The sequence below is a fragment of the Coenobita brevimanus genome, chromosome 56 (genome assembly GCF_032717465.1).
Source record: "Coenobita brevimanus isolate Jiangsu-jjx chromosome 56, ASM3271746v2, whole genome shotgun sequence".
NCBI lineage: Eukaryota > Metazoa > Arthropoda > Malacostraca > Decapoda > Coenobitidae > Coenobita > Coenobita brevimanus.
Genome location: NC_137009.1, coordinates 40812190 through 40833152, shown reverse-complemented (window position 1 = coordinate 40833152; position 20963 = coordinate 40812190). Strand labels below are relative to the sequence as shown.

The following is a 20963-nucleotide window of genomic DNA, read 5'->3' as shown; positions in this document are numbered from 1 at the left end:
TAATAACCGGTTTGCTTTCACCACAGGCTAATATATTTCTGTCTGTCTGTCTGTCTGTCTCTCAGATATTAATGTGTTGTACTCACGAGGATGTCATTAACTACCATTACTTTCCACATCATTTAGTTGTTTGGTACACGAGTGTCAAGTTGAATATTTGCGATGTCAGGTTGAAGGTTTGTCTTTTAATACATTTCATTGTAAAGGCACTAGACAGACGAACAGAGACAGACAGACGGGCAGATAGACAGACAGACGGAGCCACAAACAGATAAAGGAGCAGGTCTTTCATTTATGCAACAGGTCAGCTCTGGAACTGTCTCCCTCTGTCTGTATTTCCTGCTGCCTATGATCTCCAGTCTTTCAAACGCAGTGTGTCCAGGCATCTCAAAATGATCGGATCTTGAATTTGGCTCTCTATTGTATTTGGTTTTTCTCTTGGAGGGAACTGTTACTGCCGGCTCATGGCCTTTGGTTCCTTCTTCCTCGCATAAAAAAAAACAAAAAAACAAAGGCCAACAAAACAATGGCGGTGGAGATTAAAAGCTGTGAAATCCCTTCGTCAAAACTCATGCCTTTCTGATTTGTTTGTTTCTGTGGAATTAATTTTGATGCGATAAACTGATTAATTGTTTCGAAAGCGGTGTATATCCAGTGTGATTCTCGCGACCTCATTGCTCATACCTGTGTGTGTGTGTGTGTGTGTGTGTGTGTGTGTGTGAGAGAGAGAGAGAGAGAGAGAGAACAGTATAACAAACCGTTTGAGCTGAAGCAAACTGGAAGAGTTGAAGGTCACCCAAGGATGAAATGATCCGCATTCGAGAATGAAAGGTCATAAAGGAAGGTTAACTCAGACAATTTTAATCCGATTGAGACCAGACTGGGTGGGCGGGTTGAGAGTAAGGCAAGGATGGGTTGACTGGAATGTAAGAACAGTCGACTTGGGATTAAGATCAGATGACGCGGGTATTGCAGGCTGAACTTACCCTTGTGCTTGCCACCTTTCTCCCTTCGGGGTATAGGGAAGTGGGTGAGGGACGCATGTATAACCAGGCAGTGGAGCCGCCTGGCCATAACACTGCCACCACGTGAAGGCCTCCCTCTAGCATGGGATTGAAGGGTTAATTGAAAGTCTCTATGTAACATTAATACAAAAATAATTAAGACAGGAGTGAAGGGAATGTGATTAGGAGAGACGGCAGCCTGATGACGAATAACAGGTGATTCATTGGCGGCCGCCTCTGGGAAGGAAGGCGGCTGGCGAGGGACGTGGAGAAATACAATAGATTGATAGATACATTTCTGCCTGTATTTTTAGCACTGATAGACTTTTCTACCAATGTTTGTAGCACGGATAGATAGAAAGACAGACTTTTCCTATGCTTTTTAACATATATAGATAGATAATAGACATTTATAATTTAGTATTTATATATAGATAGATATACATTTTTAGCAATAGATAGATAAATGGAAGTAGACAGACTTTTCTTCCTGTTTATTTGTTAGCACATATAAATTGCTTAACGTACACTTCTATATTTAGCGTTTGTAAGTACACAGATTACTTCCTGTATATTTTGGGGCAGTTGTTGGTAGACAGACAATTCTATATTTTTTAGCGTTTGTAAGCAGATAGACAGATAGACTTCCATTATTTTCTAGCATTTATAGATAGACGCTTCTGTATTGCATTTGTAAATAGATAGATAGATAGACCTCATATATTTTTTAGCATTACAATTAGAGACAGACACAGAGAGAGACTCTTCCAGTATTTTTTATCATTTACAGACAGACAGACTCCTTCCTGTATTTTTTGTAGCCCTTAATTAATCTTCGTCGTTAATTACACAACTATTAATATCATCATCTTTTGTCGTCATCCTTTCCCAAGGCCAATTTTTCCTCTAATGTCTCATACAGCTTCGTATTAATATTATTTTTCTTTTTGTGATTTATCTGGATTATTAATTTGATTTCTTTTTTATTTTCGTTATTATTATTATTATTATTATTATTATTATTTTATTGTATCGTTGCTTTATCCGGATTTTGTTTATATGGGATTTAGCTTTCTTCAATATATACCGGATCTCTCTCTCTCTCTCTCTCTCTCTCTCTCTCTCTCTCTCTCTCTGCGTTTTTATTATGCTTTACGGCACGTGGTAGTGAATAAGATTACAATGATCACCGTTATTCCTGTCAACCTGTCTGTCTGTCTCTATCTGTTGTGTATATATCTGTTTTTTCTGTCTGTTCTGTCTGTCTATCCATCTGTCTGTAACTCCACCTACCTACCTGTCCTTCTGTCTCTGTATAACCTCGACACTACAATGACCAAATTATATTATTCCTAACTACCCATCTATCTGCCTTGTATACTAGCTACCTGTCTGTCTACCTTTAATATATTCTATGTCTATCTATCTATCTATTGGGGTAAAAAACACTACCAGGTTATCATGTCTATTTTATTCTCATCTCTATGTCGTCATGCAACAATTATTCGCTTCCTTTAAATAATCATTCTCAGCCTTGTATCAGTTATCGATATGTATTTACTTATTTAATTGCGTATTTATTTATTAATATATTTATTTTAAGCGTCTCACCATTATATATCAGAATTAAAGCAAGTTATAAGAAAGTCGAAGAAGGCAGGAGGAAGAAATGGCGTAGATACGGAGAATTTATACCAAAAAAAAATCATAGCTACGAAAGAATTAGTGAGATACGAAGAAGATTACGAAAAATGTGGCAAAAATATCTCAGCTACGAAAGAACTAGTGGGAGTTAAGAGATGAGGAAAATATGTAGGAATAATGTCTTAGCTACGAAAGAATTTGTAGGTATGAAGAAGTGATTACGGAAAGTGTGGCGAAAAGTATCATAGCTACGAAAGAAATAGAGATGAATACAGGTGGAGGGAAACTGTGGGATTATGTCATAGTTAAGGAAGAGATGGCGGTATATTGTCTTGGTGAAGGAATACGTCTTAGCTACGCAAGATTTAGTGGGAATTATTTTACGGAAGAAATATGTGGAGAAAGTGTCATACGTACGATAAATGTGGTTGAATGTTAGATTAGTTGGAAAGTGTCTTAGCTACGAAAGAATTGGTGGAATATGTCTTAGGAAGAGATGTAAGATAGATGAGGAGAATGCTTCAGTAAGAGGTTGACTTGGCAAGTGTCTTAGCTACGAAAGAATTGGTGGAATATGTCTTAGGAAGAGATGTAAGATAGATGAGGAGAATGCTTTAGTAAGAGGTTGACTTGGCAAGTGTCTTAGCTACGAGAAATTAGGATAATGTCTTAGTTAAGGAAGAGATGGTGGCATAATGTCTTAGGGGGAAATGTGTAGCTTCAGGAAAATGACTTGGTTGCGATAGATTTAATGGGACATGTCTTGGGAAGGAAAGAGTAGGAAAGTGCGTGTTTTAAGAAGGGAAAAATAATAATAAGAAATAGGAAGCTGAGGGAAAAGTGCGTCGCTGTTATGGGAAGGAATAAATGCATCTGTTAAATGAGTGGGGGAAGTAGGTGCTTGTGGAAATATAAGAAATATGAATGTAATAAAAGTGCAAGATTTAGGAAGGTTTGCATTACTGTTTATATCTCAGTTCATGCGACACGGTACATGTTGCAAAGCGATATCATTCAGCCTCTAGTCTTTGGTTCCTTCTTCCTCCCATAAAAAAATATGACGTTGCTATGGCTGGTTATATGTTGCAGAAAAGAAATCATGCAGAACGTTGCGTTATGTCGGAGTTTTTAGCGTGTTTGTTGCTGTGTTAAATTTCTGTGAAGGAAAGTTTCGCTAATTTGTGGCTGTGCCTTTGCGTCATCGTGCAGAGTTTGGTGAAGTTGCAGTTTTTTAGCGGCAGAGTTGCGTTGGCTGGATCACATAACATTGACGTGGCGATGCTGTTGATAACTTGGTGGTTGTGCTGCGTTTTCTTGATGACTGTTGTGTTGCGTGATTTTACGAAGGTTGCGTTGCGTTGTTTTAAAGTTTTAGGCGGGACTGAGCAAACCATGTGATGTCTTAGGTCATTCTCCTTCGCCTGAAAAGAAGAGGCATCATTATCATCACCATTATCGTCATTAGCGCCAGTACCACCAGTACCATCAACAGTGCATCAGCACCACCATCATCATCATTATTACATTTACCATCATTAATACCACCACCACCACCACCATCATCATTATTAGTGTCTTTACCACCACCACCATCTTCATCTTCATCATCACCATCACCGCCACCACCACCACCACCACCACCACCATCATTTTCATGATCATCTTTTTCCCACAGGGTGAGGTAGGTAGAGTCCAGAGAGCAAGGAAAAACACTAACAGAAGTAGAAACACGAAAAATTTACCTAGGTAAGTGGGCCACACACTCACACACAGTTGTAGCCCACGGAATGCTAAATCCACCTCATAAAACTACATACAACCTTCATAGCACCCGTGTCACCTCCATCCTAACTCTTTTCACTTTAACCTAGTCCAAAATTGCCATATCTCTATCATCAGTGCTTGCTTGTAGGAATGGATTGACTCGAATATGATGCTAGTCACGAAGAAGTGTTATGAAAAGGATGTAGAGACGTAATATAGTATTATTTTATCACTGAGCTACGTCAAATTAACTACAAAAGCAAGAAACTCTGTGCCACGTACAATATACTCTCTCTCTCTCTCTCTCTCTCTCTCTCTCTCTCTCTCTCTCTCTCTCTCTCTCTCACACACACACACACACACACACACACACACACACACACACACACACACACACACACACACACACACACACACACACACACACACACACACACACACACACACACACACACACACACACACACACACACACACACACACACACACACACACACACACACACACACACACACACCTTGCCACCATCGCCTGCTTGAGCCTCAGTGCCAGCGCGGAATCCTCGCTTGATGGATCAGAGGCAGCCTCCTCAATCAGCTCCTGGAACAAGCAGTTAGGTAGTTAGTGCCTTGTTGGAGCAATTAGGGTAGAGATAATAGACTAGTTAAGATTAAAAATTCATCAACATCATCACCACCACCACTGTCATCATCACTGTCCTTATCGTCATATAATAATAATAATAATAATAAATAATAAATAATAGTGTCGTGTAACAATAATAAGGATACAATAGGTAAGATGGAGTTTAAGGTTACAGTATTACGGCCAATAATTCTCAGACTGGCGGCTGAAGTTGCTCTCTTGCAGTGCGTCCATTTGAGGGCTTGGGAGGCAGTAGAGGCAGTTTGTATGGCAGGGCGAACATAGGCAATGGTTGTTCTGGAGTAGGAAGAAAATTGAACTAGAACAAATAGGATTAGAGTATTCGCCCTTCTTGGCCTTGCAGCGCCGGGTACCCCTGCTGCTATATTAATACTCGTACTTCTAAACTGAGAGAGGTGATGATGATGGTGAGGATTAAGAGTGTAGCAGGAAAGAGGATTATGGTGGTGGTGATGATGATACAGTATTAGGAAAAGGGATTATGATGATGTAACGAATATTTGTTTTTGCAGGATGAGAGCCGGGATATTCTACACTAGTCTCTACCATAAGTCTGTCTAAGGTATGTAACATTACCTTTGTTGTTCGTATATTGAGGGGACAAATGTTCGCCTAATAATTCACATCTTGATCTCACTTTCCTCTGGTGGTTAATCTTCCTATACTGAGATAGGCTTGCTATGTTTCCCTGCCCATCAATTAATATTTCTAAGCTGCTGAGAGAGGCTTGGTATTGTTTCTCTGCCCACAGATTAATATTGGTAAACAGGGAGAGAAGCTTGGTATGTTTCTCTGCTATAGATAAAATATTCCTAAGCTGAGGGAGGCTTGATATGTTTCTTAAGCTGAGAGAGGCATGGTATTCAACTCATTAATTTCTCTTTGATATGATGCGTCAGGGAGGAAAGTGACGGACAGGCCCTAAGTGTAAAGTTGACGAAGTGATATAATAGGCTAATTTTTATCCCTTACTGAGCGGGTTATTAATTGTTTGGTGTCATTAGTGGAGGTATTGTCATGAGGAAAAGCAACTAATGTGAATGTTTAATGAGGTAACATTGTAAGGTTATCAGGAGGAGGAGGAGGAGGAGGAATGAGATACAAGTAGTAGGTGGTTGTAGTAATTGGATCAGTAAATAATTGTAAATGAATAACTCACGGCAAGTTGAGCGGCGACCTGGTTGAGTGTAGCGAGTCTGACCTCCCTGTATGCCTCTGGGGTGAGGTCAGGGGTCAGCGCTGGGGTGCCGCCTGACCTCTTACCCTGTGGCACCCATGACCTGGAGAAGGTTATCTGACCTAGGGCGGGTCCCAGGGCGAGGCAGACCACCCCGGTCATAACCAACCATCCTCCAGTCATCATGGTTATCAGTAAGGGAGATTGAGACGGCCTTCAGGAGTGCTTGATTCACCCTTCCTCTTCGGCCACCTGGACTCGACTGGAGGCTGGGTCACAGCTCTGGGGTTTATATACTACTGGGCCCCCAGGAAGCCACGCCCACCTACACTCTAATTGGCTGTTTCAGAGTCCTCCTTGCCCTCTGATTGGCTCTGTCCCGCCTATACACACGCACATAAAAGTCTACACGCCCCCTGGTGCACATACTGTAGGTCACACACATATATACACGTGTCTATCAGTATGTTTTAAATCTGTTAGTCTAGATTACCAGAATTAATTAACAAGAGATCCTTTTGTGATTTAAAGTGTGTGTGTGTGTGTGTGTGTGTGTGTGTGTGTGTGTGTGTGTGTGTGTGTGTGTGTGTGTGTGTAGAGGGGGAGGTTAACTATATGTTCACACCTACACCTGCACCTTCACACACACACACACACACACACACACACATTCACTATATGTCGTTTTATGAATGTACATAATAGCAGTAATCCTTTTAGCTAATAGGAATAATATTGCAGTCTGCACCACTGGTCGTTCAATAATAACTAGTAATGGTAGTAGTTGTAGTAGCAGAATAGTATTAGGATGTAGCGGCAGTCTACCTGTCTATTTCCCTGTGTCTGTCTAATCTGTCTACGCACCTGCCTACCTACCTTTCTATCTGTGCATCTTTCTCTCTCCTTTTTACCTGCCTGTCTGTCTGTGCCTGTCTTTGTGTCTGTCGCTTTATTGATCATGTGTTTATCTATCAACCTGTCCCTCTGTCAGTGTTTACCTGCCTTACTGTCTGCCTGCCCTTATACCTACATTACGTACCCCTCCCCCCCTCTCTCACTTTATCTGCCTAACCATATTCTGTCTGTTTCTATCTATCTATAGCCAGACACCTTAATCCTGGAGGGGGTGGCCACAAACAAATCGCCACCGTGTCAACCTGTTCTCCGCCATCAGGCTGCCTTCCCACATCTCACACTACCCTCACCCCTTTACTCCATCCTCGGGTTCCCCCTCCTCCTCTCCCCTTCCCCTCCCACAAACACTCCATGTCAGTCTCTCCACCTTATTTGTCTACCTCATCCTCTCTTCCCCCCCCCCTCCCTTCTCTCTTATGCACTCTCCCAGTCAGTCTCTCCACTCCATCCCTTCACCTCATCCTCGGTTTCCTTCTTCCCCTCTCCTTCCTCATCTCACATACACTCCTAGTCAGTTTCTCCTCCCTATCCCTCCATCTCATCCTCGGCGTCGCCCTCCGTGTCTCTCACATGCATCTCCCAGTCAGTGTGTCATCATCTGCTTCTTCCTCCTCATGTACACTCTCCCAGTCAGCCTTCGTTCCATTTCTCCACCTCATCCTTGATTTCACCTGCCTTCTGTCCCTCCATCTCACTTGCACTCTCAGTCAGTCGCTGTGCTCCATCCCTCCATCTCATTCTCGGTCTGTCCCTTCCCCTCCCTCTCCCTCCACCCAATGAACACATTCCTAGTCAGCCTCCATCCTGACCCTACACCTCATCCTGGATTCCTCCCCCCAATAATAATAATAATAATAATGATCATAAATAATAATAATAATAATAACCTAAGGCCGTATCCCTCATAACAGCCGGCTCAATCGCATCTCGCCATTCACCGTAATAGAAAACATTGCGTGGTAATATCGGCAGCGGGTCAGTCCCTCGGCGTTCTTACTGCACGGGTAAATGGCGCGGCTGTTATTTATTCGCGTTATTCCGGCATCAAAAGCGGTTAATGCGATTAGTTTATGGGTCAGCGGGGAGGGGGGGGGGCGCAAAGGGAGCTGGCGGGAAAACGTGAGACGGAAATAAAAGAAAACATTGAATTAATGGATGATTGACCACTGACCACCTCAGCCCCCTCATCCATGCACCGCTAATCACTTAACACCTTTTTTCATCACCCTTAATCACCTCTGCTGTATCTAATCACCCTCTCATTACTTTATCCACCACTTCTTGTTGAGTAATCCTGGTCTGTCTGGCCGAGCAAACCCATCAACAGCATGCAAGCAGCCGATCGTGCAGAGCCATTCCTTGCAGGGAGCCGATGATCCCCTGCTGTTGACAGAGCCTCGCCCCTGTGAGGTGCAGAGACGCGTGTGAAGCTTTGGCTGCTGCCTCGACGGTGTATTACCCCTTCACCCAGGCAGCATGGCCACCATAGCAGGCCCTACAGCACCCCGTTAGCTGGTGATATGGTTACCACCCAGCCTTGTAAATGGTTTCCTGGGTTATGGGAAACCATTAAGCTTGTCACTCAGTGTAGAGCCACGTGAAGTGGAAAGAATAGTAATAAAAAGTGACAGGAAGGAAAGGGAGAAGTAGCAAGAGAGGAGGTCAGACCGAAAAAGAATTGTAAAGGTGAAGGAGGAAGTAGGCAGCACTACATCAAGTGAGTGGATGGTGTTTGCCACCACCTACCACCACCACGACTTCTAATCACGCTAATCACTTTCCCTAATCCCTCACCCTAATCACAGTAGCACTAATCACCTCCCTAATCACCCTAACCACCCCCCTCACCCTAATCACCTCATTAACGCCTCTCTCCTCCTTATCTTCGCGACATTTTATTTTTCCCGCCAAAAGTTCGCGCGTTCAAGGCTGCACGATTTTTTTTTGTCTTAAGTATGCAAATTTCCATCGACCTCCTGTGAGATGTTGGTTGGCTTGCTTCGTTGCCTGACAGATGCCTGTGTGTTGTGCCTCTCACTCATTTATCAGTCTCTCTCTCTCTCTCTCTCTCTCTCTCTCTCTCTCTCTCTCTCTCTCTCTCTCTCTCTCTCTCACAGCCCACCACGCCCCCGCCCGCCTTCACACTCGCTCCCATCTACCCCTTTAACCACCCTTTCCTTTCCCCCTCTGTGTGTGTGTGTGTGTGTGTGTGTGTGTGTGTGTGTGTGTGTGTGTGTGTGTGTGTGTGTGTGTGTGTGTGCTTTCGTCAGCCTATTAGATACTTTACATACTTTGATTTACATATTTTTGGAATGCAAATGTCTGACCTCGTATGACATGTAGAGTAAGTATATATGTTTAATCTATCTATCTGTCTGTCTATAGCCAGACGCCAACATCCTGTAAGGGGTGGCCACAAACAAATCGCCTCCATGTCGGCCTGTCCTGCCATTTCGCTGCCCTACCCCCGGCTTATATCCCCCCTCTCTCATATATCTCTCATCTCCATACCTCCCCCTCCACCTCACTGATACACTCTCCTAGTTAGTCTCTTACTGTCCTCTCCACATATTACAAACAGCTAGACAAGCAACATAAATAGACAGATAGATAAATGTTGGTGCAGATAGATAGATAGCGATAGACACAGTGGGGTAAGCGAGGCCCGTTTTTTGTCCACCGAGAGAGAGATCAAAGTGGAAGAAAACGGAGCGTGTCGAAGGAGGTGTTTTATAGGTTAGCATTTTTAGCTGGTGATATTTGTACCGTGTGGGATGTGGGTGGTGATGGTAGTGCTGGTGGTAAGGTGAAGATAGTAGTAGTAATCGTCGTATCATATCATTTATAAAGCTCCAACGGCCTTGGTTACTTCATGGCGGGTCTCCATGCTGCTCGATCTCTGGCAGCCTCCCTATTCAGGCCGTTATCCCTGAGGTCGCATTGTATGACCTCGTCTCAGGTCTTATTCGGTTCGCCTCTCGGAACCCAACCCCCGACGTTCACACTTCTCACCTTCCGTACCCAGTTGTCATCTTCCATCCTCTCCACATGCCCAGACCATCTCAATCTGCCCCTCATCACAACACCAATACACTCCAGCCCCATCCTTCCTCCTAAACCATCTCAATCTGCTCCTCCTCATCACAACACCAATACACTCCAGCCCCATCCTTCCTCCTAAACCATCTCAATCTGCCCCTCCTCATCACAACACCAATACACTCAACTCCCATCCTTCCTCCTAAACCATCTCAATCTGCCCTTCCTCATCACAACACCAATACAGTACACTCCAGTCCCATCCTTCCTCCTAAACGATCTCAGTCTGCCCCTCCTCATCACAACACCAATACACTCCAGCCCCATCTTACCTCCCAACTCTTCAGTCGTAAACCAAGTCCCCCCAGGCCTCGCATTTAGTGGCGCACAGCACATCCACCTCATCATTGTGCTTTCCGTTCGTTTAAGCCAACGAATATCTTCTTCCTTTACTGCCCAGGTTCCACCACCATACAGCATTACACTCCTAACACATGCCTTATGCAAAGATCGCAAAACACGGAGGGACAGCCCTCTCAATGTCAGGAGAGGCAACACCTCCATAAACTTCCAACCACTCCTCACTCAAGCCATAGAGCTAGCTTCTGCCCCACCTCCAGCACATAACAAGTCTCCCAAATAACAAAACTCCTCCACACACGCAAGATAACCACCAACATGATCAGTTCACTCACACCTGACAGGCTTCACATGCTCACCCTGACACACTGCCACATGAAATCAGCATTATCTCGCAGTCTGCCTCTAATACTACTACATCTCTTAAGCACAGCACCCACTTATCACCAACACTGCACAAGATGGACTTACCACCCACACCTTTGTGGCAAGCTGCACGTGGCCACACTCCCCCTTTATTTGACATTACCGCCACCAGCCCTAGATGTCAGCACTTTTGTTTTATCCACATGTACTCCCAAACCTTTGTGTTCCATTCCGTCTGGTTACCACCCAGCGTAAAACAGGGTCCCTACAGGTAACCACTTGGCCTATCACTCAGCGTAGTCAACTGGAGGCAGCACATCGAGTGAGTGGATGATGGGCGCCCTCACCAGATACCTTGGTTGTTTGAGTAGGGTAGATTCAGGTTAGATCAGGCTAAGTTAGGGGTGTGGAACTGGTCCCATACCTTAAACATCTGGACTGCTGGTGTAATACTGGGTTAGATAATGAATGGCTGCATCACCGCACTTAGACGGTTACCTTGAGTTTTCCAAGACTGGTAGGTTAGGCTTGATTAGCGTCCTTATGACGTCACCACCATCCTCCCCCACTCCCCTGCATCTCTCTCTCTCTCTCTCATGTTTTCCAAAATCTCGCTGAGCGTCCTTATGGAAAACTGTTTCAGAATTTTTGACAGTATGAGAGAGAGAGAGAGAGAGAGAGTTACATAAAGGTCATTTTGCTATGAATCCTGTGGGTGTGTAAGGTGGATGCTGAAGGCTTACTAATATACAGCCTTAACACCTTATTTTTAGCAGCTTATTTTCACCTGGTTTTCACAGTACGTAGTGTTGGGATTATGACATTAAATCTCAGCACAGTGGCCTCAGTTTTATTTATATTTTTGTTTAGTTATTTACTGAGGATTAAAACACCGGCGGCAAAATGGTTGGGTTGGAATTGTCGTTGTGTTTTATTTTTTAGGTGTAATAATTATGTTGTCATTATTGTTATTGTTGTTACGAAGAGAGAGAGAGAGAGAGAGAGAGAGAGAGAGAGAGAGGGTGTAAATGTGTGAGGAGAGAAGGTGAAGGAGGGGAGAATGTAAATATGTCAGTCGTGAGCATTTTTCTTCTCTCCTTGGCGTGTCTTCATTTTTACTGTGGCCTTCCCTCCTTCCTTCCTCTCTTCCTTGCTTGCTCCCTTCCGTCCTTCCTTCCTTGCTTCCTTCCTTCCTTCCTTCCTTCCTTCCTTCCTTCCCTCCGTCCTTCCTTCCTTCCAGAATAATTCCCTCGAGTATAGCGAGGGCAGGAGCAGCCTCAGGGATCACAGAAAATAATATAGACGTTGAAATGTACTATACGCGTTTAATCTACACCGCCTTCCCACTTTTTTCAGGAGTATATTATTAATCGTGGGTTTTATTATTATTATTATTATTATTATTATTATTGCATTTTTCCAGACAGATAAATAAGGAAGTGAGTGTTGTGTTGATATGGATGTGATAGAAAGTGTTGAGAAATACAATGAGATGGTTTGGCTATGTAGAGAAGAGGCAGCCTGACTAGGAGTGTATATGTCAGTGAGGTGGAGGGGATGAGGACGATGGGGACACCAATGACGATATGAATGGGGTGGAGAAATGTATGAGAAAGGGGTGTGAGTTGGAGGGAAGGCAGCCAAATGGCCAAGGACAGGGCGAAGTGGAGGCGATCTGTTGGACACCATACGGGATTAATGCGTCTGGAACTAGGTAGATAGATAGATGTTGATCGATAGATTCCCCAGAGGATTCTGATCAGCCTGGGAGACTTCGAACGAGAGAGAGAGAGAGAGAGAGAGAGAGATTATATACTTATTTAAACCACTCCGGGCGCCATTTTTAAATCCTGCCTCTCAGCTTAGCTAGCGCCGCCAGCGAAGTTGGAGGAGGTTATGTATTCACCTTTGTTTGTTTGTTTGTTTGTTTGTCCACGTGATATCTCCAAAAGTTCTCAATGAATTTCAAAGAAAATTTGATTAAATTTTGAGGCAGATCCGGATCCTGCATTAGCATTGGCGGTGTGTGCTCCCTGAGTGCTCTCTCTCTCTCTCTCTCTCTCTCTCTCTCTCTCTCTCTCTCTCTCTCTCTCTCTCTCTCTCTCTCTCTCTCCCCCATTTGTCTCTTTCTGTCTGTCAATCCGCCCGTCTGTCTGTCCGTTAATCTGTTTGTCTTCCCTGTGTGTCTGTGTGTCTGTTTTTGTCTCTGCCTTTCCTTCTGTCTGTCTGTCTCTGTCTTTATACCTTTCTGTCTGTCTCTCTGTGTCAGTGTTCCTCTCCAATACGCCCATTTCTATACGGCAGGTCACTCTCCGGTCCAGACTTGATATAGAGTTTGTTAATAGATGTATAGAGTTTTACGGAGTTGTATAAATAAATGTATAGAGTTGGAAGCCACTGGACACTACAACTTTGATGGAGAAACCCATGGTGCTGTTGAGATGCTTTGGCGGCGAGGAGATTGGACGAATCGTGTAATTCACTTCAGTGGTGCTGGAGATGGCGCTTTGGTGACGCTTCGGGAAAAGCCTGTGTACCTACATACATGCGTACATGCAGACATACTTACGTACATGGATACATACATACTGTACGTACACAGATACATACATACATACGTACATGGGTACATACCTCCATATGTCCATGGATACATACACATACATACACAGACCTTCATACATACATACTTATACAGATAGATGTGGATATATATGTAATGTTTGTTTGTGTGTGTGTGTGTGTGTGTGTGTGTGTGTGTCCATTCGTATAATTTCAGTCTGCCTATTGTGTATTCTGCCTGTATCGATCTGTCTACCTACTTAGCCAGCTATTTATCTGTCTATCGCGCTCTGTGATTGCAGTATATCTGTCTACTCAGTGCATACATCCATCCCGTCTGTCTGTCAGTCTGTCGCACTGTATCTCATGTCAGTCCATCCATCCAGTCAAACCGTACATCAATCTTCTGTTTATCCAACCTTCCATCTATCGAATCAGTCCATACACCTGTCTGTCTATCTGTCTTCTATCAGTCTATCTACGGCAGCCATGTCTGTGCCTGTGTCTCTCAATAAACATCAGTTCACTAACATCTGCTGAAACTTGTTGCTTCCTATCTATCTATCTATCTATCTGTCTAAATCTGTCTGTCTGTCTATACCTGTTTGCCAGTACTGATAAACAACCGCTGCTGAACCTCTGCTATCTATCTATCAGTCTATCTAACTGTCTGTCTGTCTGTTTATCAATGCCTGTTTGTCAGTAATCATATCAACACAACTGCTGAACCATTTTGCCTATCTAATTGTCTGTCTGTCTGTCTGTCTGTCTGTGATTCTGGCAGTAATAATTTCAGTTCACTAACAACTGCTGAAGCCTTTTGCCGCAATATTCAAATTTGAATCAGACGTAACGGTTGAACATAACGGTCGGATTCCATTTCTTCAATTGCGTAACGGTTTTAACAGTCATTATTCCCACCATTTCAAATTTGTTGGTGTGAGTGTGGCTGTAATTTGTTAATGAATTTGTTTATTGGTTTTGTAACTAATTGCTCTCTCTCTCTCTCTCTCTCTCTCTCTCTCTCTCTCTCTCTCTCTCTCTCTCTCTCTCTCTCTCTCTCTCAATTGCCAGACACCTTTATCCCATATGGCCACAGAAGCCGCCTCCACGTCGCCCTGTCCTCTGCCGTTTGGCTGCCTTCCCTCCAACTGTGGTGGTGGCAGTGGTGGTGGTGGTGATGATTGTGGTTGTGGTGGTGGTGATGACGATTGTCTTTCCAGAACTAATTTAGACTGTTCCGTATTCTCGTTGGTTAAGGAAGCTCCCTGGCACATCCTGAGCGATTTATTTTTGGATGCGGCCGGTTAATATCCTTTTGCGCGTTACTTATGCAGTGTGGCGATGTTGGAAGGATTTATATATGCACAAAAGGACAGTAAGGTGTAATGAGTAAAATAAATCACTTGGCAAGAGTTGTTAGGGAACTTCCATACCCAGTGAAAATACGGCTCCGTGTGTCGGTGGCAGAAATAAACAAAAAACCACGATATTGAGACAGTTATGGAGCTGTTTATTTTATTCAGTCTAAGTAAAGTACTCTGTATTAGCAATGGATCGATGAGGACTTGACTTAACCCCTTCAGTTCAAAATCGTCACCAGAGCAGAATAAATCGCCTGTAGAAAGCAAACAAGTGGAACACCTACTTTGTTTTTATCAAACTTTCTGTCGCTTATATTCCCCATAAGATGAATTATTCAAACTGGAGGAGTTAAATAAAGCCTTAGTCAGCGTCTTCAGTACGAGAGACGTTTCCCAAGCTAAATAAAATCGTTTTGTAGCAGCAAGAATAAATAAATTGAAAAAGGCGCCACCAGGACTGAAGGAAGTAGATACCGAACGGAGGCTTCTAAAAGGCTGGTGTTGAAGTCAAGAAATCCCTTTCTTTAATTAATTGTACTAAAGCATAACGAAGAAGCTTATACATAACGAAAACCCGGCTACGGCATGTATATTCTTCAGTTTCCAGCCTTTAAATTATCCTCAGTTTTGTGTTATTGGCGAACATCGTAATTTCCCTGCCTGACTTTTAGGAACCTGGTGTTGATGCGGGTTGTATGACATAATTAGTTCATGTTATATTTAACGTAATCAGGTAATGGTGAGTATTGACATTGGTATAGGTTTGCAATTTTTAAGTTTTCTTAACGTTTATCTCCAGTATTTGTCACACTTATCTTGAATTGGGAAAAAAAAAAAAAAAAGAGCAGATACGAGGATTGGATTATTGGAACATGAAGACGGACCAGTTGGCGGCTGAGGTAGGCGTTCAATTTCTGTCCAGTGCTTTCTGTATTTTAGCCACGTTTGAGTATTTTGGGGTATATATTGTATGAAAAAAAGATTTATGGATGCTAGGTGGCTATATTGGTATAATTAGTCACCAGTTAACTTTATTTTTAACTCTGAAAGTAGGCTCCAAAAGGGGCAAAGCGCCATACCATCTGAAATCTGTTGTTTTCCACCAGCTGCTTCCTCAAACACTGCCCTATGACTGCACAAAGTTGCTTTGCTCACTTCAGACTTTCACCCTTCCTACAGTAATTAGAATTGAGCAAAGCGACTTTGTGCAGTCATAGGGTAGTGTTTGAGGGAGCAGCTGGTGGGAAAAAAACAGGTTTCAGCTGGTACGGCGCATTACCCCTTGTGTGCAGGTCCTCATTTCTTCTGAGTAAGGGCGGCTGATAGACAATGACAGAATGAGAAATATCTTCTTAACCTTGTACCATTGCCACCCAGGCCGTGTCACCAGGCATCTCCCATTCTCACCCCATTGTCTGAGCAGGTGAGGAACATTTTAAAAAGTCCACTAAGTCACTTGATCTGATTACCGCTGTGCCTGACTTTCTCCAGCTTACGTGTAGCGAAATTTACAGCAAAAGTTTTCATTTGGATGCAGTAACGTGTGTAAAGAATGGTTACCCAGATATATATAGATGTATGTATTTCCACTATACTCTTGTAACTAATCGTGCCTCACTTTGCCATTCGTTTATACAATAATTGCGATGGCTGTGTAGGCCAATTCTGACGTACTTGGTGCCTCCTGCACAAGCTGACAGTCAGACTTTTGAGTCAAGATGGCTGCCCAGTGTTTACATTCGTTGTGATTGTCTCCCATCTGTGTACAAGGCTTGTGATGCGCCATTCCTATCGCCAAGTAAGTCAAGGGATAATTCTGTGTGTGAAATACTGAAGTTTGTGACTTGGAATTAATTTCCAGCAAGGATGCAACCTGTGGTGGAAAGCATGGTGCTACTGATGGCACCAAGGGCAAGGAAAGGGTAAGGCTTTAGATATTTTAGGCTGTGACCTTTGGCTGCCTCCCTGTCCCCACTGAACCACTGTACGATGGCTGTGTTATGTGATGAGCTTTCACGTGATGTTGCCCCATTGCATATGGAGGCATGACTGTATAAACAGCTACATACATGGTATCTTACACATTGCAGGTATAGTGTGGTATGGCTGTCCAACCTCCCAACACTGTGGCTACATGTCAGATAGGTGGCAACCATACACCATCAGTGTTTCACCAGGGAAGACACTCCTCTCCCCTGAACCGCTGTGTGATACTCCTTCTGCTAAAGGTAACTGCTAAAATACCTTCACTTCTAATTAACTCTCTTTATTTTAACTTACTGTATAGTTGGCATCTTGAATGTTGAGCCATAACAACAGAGTAACATACAAATATGGTGTACAAGTTTATAGGTTTACAAATTTATTTAAATGCAAGCAACCCCTCATGGGGTATAAAGAGTGCAGTAAAACTTTATCATCAATATCCAGCATACAGCAGTATCATCAATATCCAGCATACAGCAGTAGTAGCAGCAAAATTACATTACATTTTGTCTCTGAATAATTCACTATAATGCATACACTCTTAAATATTAGGGTATGATTATTTTTTACGTTAGACATCAAGTTATTGGGATACATATGATAATATATGTCCTGATATAGCTTGCTGACATGTAAACTAGTGCAGTACTTGACCTCATGCCCTGTGTCATATGCTGTTCACATGGAGTACAAAGTCTGTCCCTAGCAGCTGCTGGTAATGTGTTGTTAGTGATACGCAAAAGATGGTAATGTGTTATTGGTGATGCTTAAAAGATTGGAATGGGTTCATGTGTTACTGAAAAGACTGGAATGTGTTAATGTGTTACTCAGTGATCGGAATGTGTTAATAATGTTACTCAAAAGATTGTTATATGTTAATAATATGTTACTGAAACGATGTGAATGAAGGATGGCTCCCCTGCATACAAAGTTATTGTTTGTGTATTATGTTCAGTAGATGAATTGATTGTTAGAAGATAGGTAGAGTGATTGTTTACTAGGTAGATACATGAATAGATAGATAAGGTAGATCTGATGGATAGATGTTCAATGGCTGTGTACCTTTTATTCATCAATGATCTTCTAAGCTATACATCTAACCCTATCCACTCATATGCTGATGACTCCACCCTTCACCTTTCCATTCGGTTCCCGCAACGCCCATCTCAACAGTTACTTCAAGAAACAAGGGATGAGGCTATGGCACACCTAATGTCTGACATGGCTCGTATCTCTGACTGGGGTAAAAATAATATGGTTGTCTTTAATGCATCTAAGACTCAGTTCTTACACCTATCAACCCGACAAAATCTTCCACAGGTATACCCACTAATGTTTAATAATATTCAGCTTAATCCTGCATCATCCTTGAACATGCTTGGGGTTTCATTTACTCGGGACTTATCTTGGAAAGATCATATTACATCTCTTGTAAAATCTGCTTCCAAGAGATTGGGTGTGCTAAGCCGACTCCGCTCTTTCTTTACCCCTGCGCAATTGTTGACTCTATACAGGGGTTTTATCCGCCCCTGTATGGAGTACAACTCTCATGTGTGGGGAGGCTCCCCACATACAGCTCTTCTCAATAGGGTGGAGTCAAAGGCTTTTCGTCTCATTAACTCTCCTCCTCTTACTGACTCCCTTCAACCTCTGTCTCTTCGCCGCACTGTTGCATCTTTATCTCTTTTCTATCGCTACTTTAATGGTCACTGCTCCTCTGAACTGTCTGCTTGCATTCCCCCACCTCTGCGACGGGCGCGTAGCACCCGTCTGGCAGCAAACTCTCATCCTTTTTCTGTCCAACTCTCTAATGCAAGAATTAACCGTTACTCCCAGTCTTTCATTTATGCAACAGGTCAGCTCTGGAACTGTCTCCCTTTGTCTGTATTTCCTGCTGCCTATGATCTCCAGTCTTTCAAACGCAGTGTGTCCAGGCATCTCAAAATGATCGGATCTTGAATTTGGCTCTATATTGTATTTTGTTTTTCTCTTGGAGGGAACTGTTACTGCGGGCTCATGGCCTTTGGTTCCTTCTTCCTCGCATTAAAAAAAAAAAAAAAAAAAAAAAAAAAAGATAGGTAGATAGATGGTTAGATAAAACCTACCATGAGAGAGAGACTTCCTTAACTTGATATCGTTTGCTAAAATCAGATTATTTTTTTCAGTTGTTGGTTACCCCAGTTGTCTAAAGGAGCAGACCCATCAACCACAGGCAGGGAGCACTCCTGCAAGGCCATCCTGTTTAGTGACGATTATGAGGAAATTGTCAGCACTACTACTGCTACTACTACTACTACTACTACTACCACTACTACTACTGCTACTACTACTGCACTACCACCACCACCACTACAACTACAATGCATCAAAATCGTGAGTTATTCAATATTTCTTTTACTTTAACTTGGCCAATATATTTTAATTTTGTGGCAATACATTCCCACTTAGCACTTCTTTGTGACTAGCATCATATTCCACTGTTAGTACTATGCTGTACATTCCCACATAGCACTTCTTTGTGACTAGCATCATATTCCAGTGGTAATACTATGCTATACATTCCTCCATAGCACTTCTTTGTGACTAGCATCATATTCTAGTGTTATTACTATGCAATACATTCCTCCATAGCACTTCTTTGTGACTAGCATCATATTCTAGTGTTATTACTATGCAATACATCCCTCCATAGCACTTCTTTGTGACTAGCATTTTCTTTGACCAAGTTAAAGTATGTTGACAGTTGCACCACCACGTATGATAGATAGATTGACATTGATAGATAGATGTTAGTTTCTCCACCATATGAGCTTATATGAAATAGATATGTTAAGTTGCTGCACCTTTTAGATAGACAGATAGGATAGATAATATGATAGATACATAGTGATAGATTGGTGGATAGATAATGTTAAAAGTTTCTTCACCATTTAGGTAGACTGAGAGGCAGATAGATAAATGTTATAGATGGATAGAATGACAGATAGTTGGATAGATATGTTGAGAGTTGCTTCACCACTAAATTGAGTTCCTCTGATAGATAGGTGATAGATACAATTGTGATGGATAGACAGTTGTGATGATGATGATGATAGATACAGTTGTGATAGATAATGATGGCTAGACAGTTGTGATAGGTAGTGGTGGTGATAGATAATTTATAGATAGTGATATATAAACTAATAGATAAATGAACAGTGACAGATAGACAGATGATAGATAGATACTGACAGTGATGATGATAATTATAATTTCATAAGTGGAGGAGCAGCTTGTCATTATTGTTATTATTATTATTATCATTATTATTATTATTATTATTATTGTTATTATTATTATTATTATTAATATGTGGCTAAGTATTTTATAACCTGTCTTTTTTTTTATTCAAACCAAATTAATTTTGGATTGTTCAAAAAATATTATAGGCTAAGTTCATTAAGAGCCTCCTTGGTTACTAGTCGAATCAAACCTATTTCCAGCAATCGTTCTGTACAATCTCCTTGGTTACTAGTGAAATTAAACCTCTTTCCTGCAATCAAGCTTTAGAATCTCCTTGGTTACTAGTCAAATCAAACCTCCCCAGCGATCATACTCTAGAACCTCCTTGATTACTAGTCAAATGAATCTTCTATTTCATGCAATTGGGCTTCAGAATCTCCTTGGTTACTAATCAAATCAGTCAACTGCAATTGTACTGTAGAATCTCCTTGGTTACTAGTGAAATAAGGTCACTGAGCTGAAAGGGGTCATGTGTTTGCTTTGAAACAGTAAACTTACAATCAGACAGGAAAAAAAGGAGCGAGAGAGAAAAGAGAAAGAGAAGAAGAAGAGGGAGACAGCCTCAGGTTATAAAATGCCTGTTGAATTAGCTGGCAATAAATGTAGGGCAGTTATTTGTTTTCTCTCCCTGTTATTATGCGTTTGCTGTACATTATTATTATTATTATTGTTGTTGTTGTTGTTTTGTGATGTGCAATTTTTCTGATTACTCATGTAGATTTTTTTCCTGTTGTAATTTCCATTGATATATTTGCATTATTATTGCTGTTGTCATGTATATGGAGTACAGAGAGTGGATAGGAGACGAAATAATGTGATTCATGAAAGTCGCAG

At 42.2% G+C, this 20963-nt stretch overlaps 1 protein-coding gene across 1 annotated transcript; it reads right to left on the bottom strand.

The window, feature by feature from the left end:
* Nucleotides 1-4014: 4014 nt before the first annotated feature.
* On the bottom strand, nucleotides 4015-6438 carry LOC145401800 (uncharacterized). The gene is made up of 3 exons (XM_080273979.1): nucleotides 6238-6438; nucleotides 4930-5012; nucleotides 4015-4069 (listed from the first exon to the last, which is right to left on the bottom strand). Exons 1-3 carry the CDS (start codon nucleotides 6436-6438, stop codon nucleotides 4051-4053), a joined length of 303 nt encoding a protein of 100 aa, XP_080130105.1. The 3' UTR covers nucleotides 4015-4050.
* Nucleotides 6439-20963: the final 14525 nt, after the last annotated feature.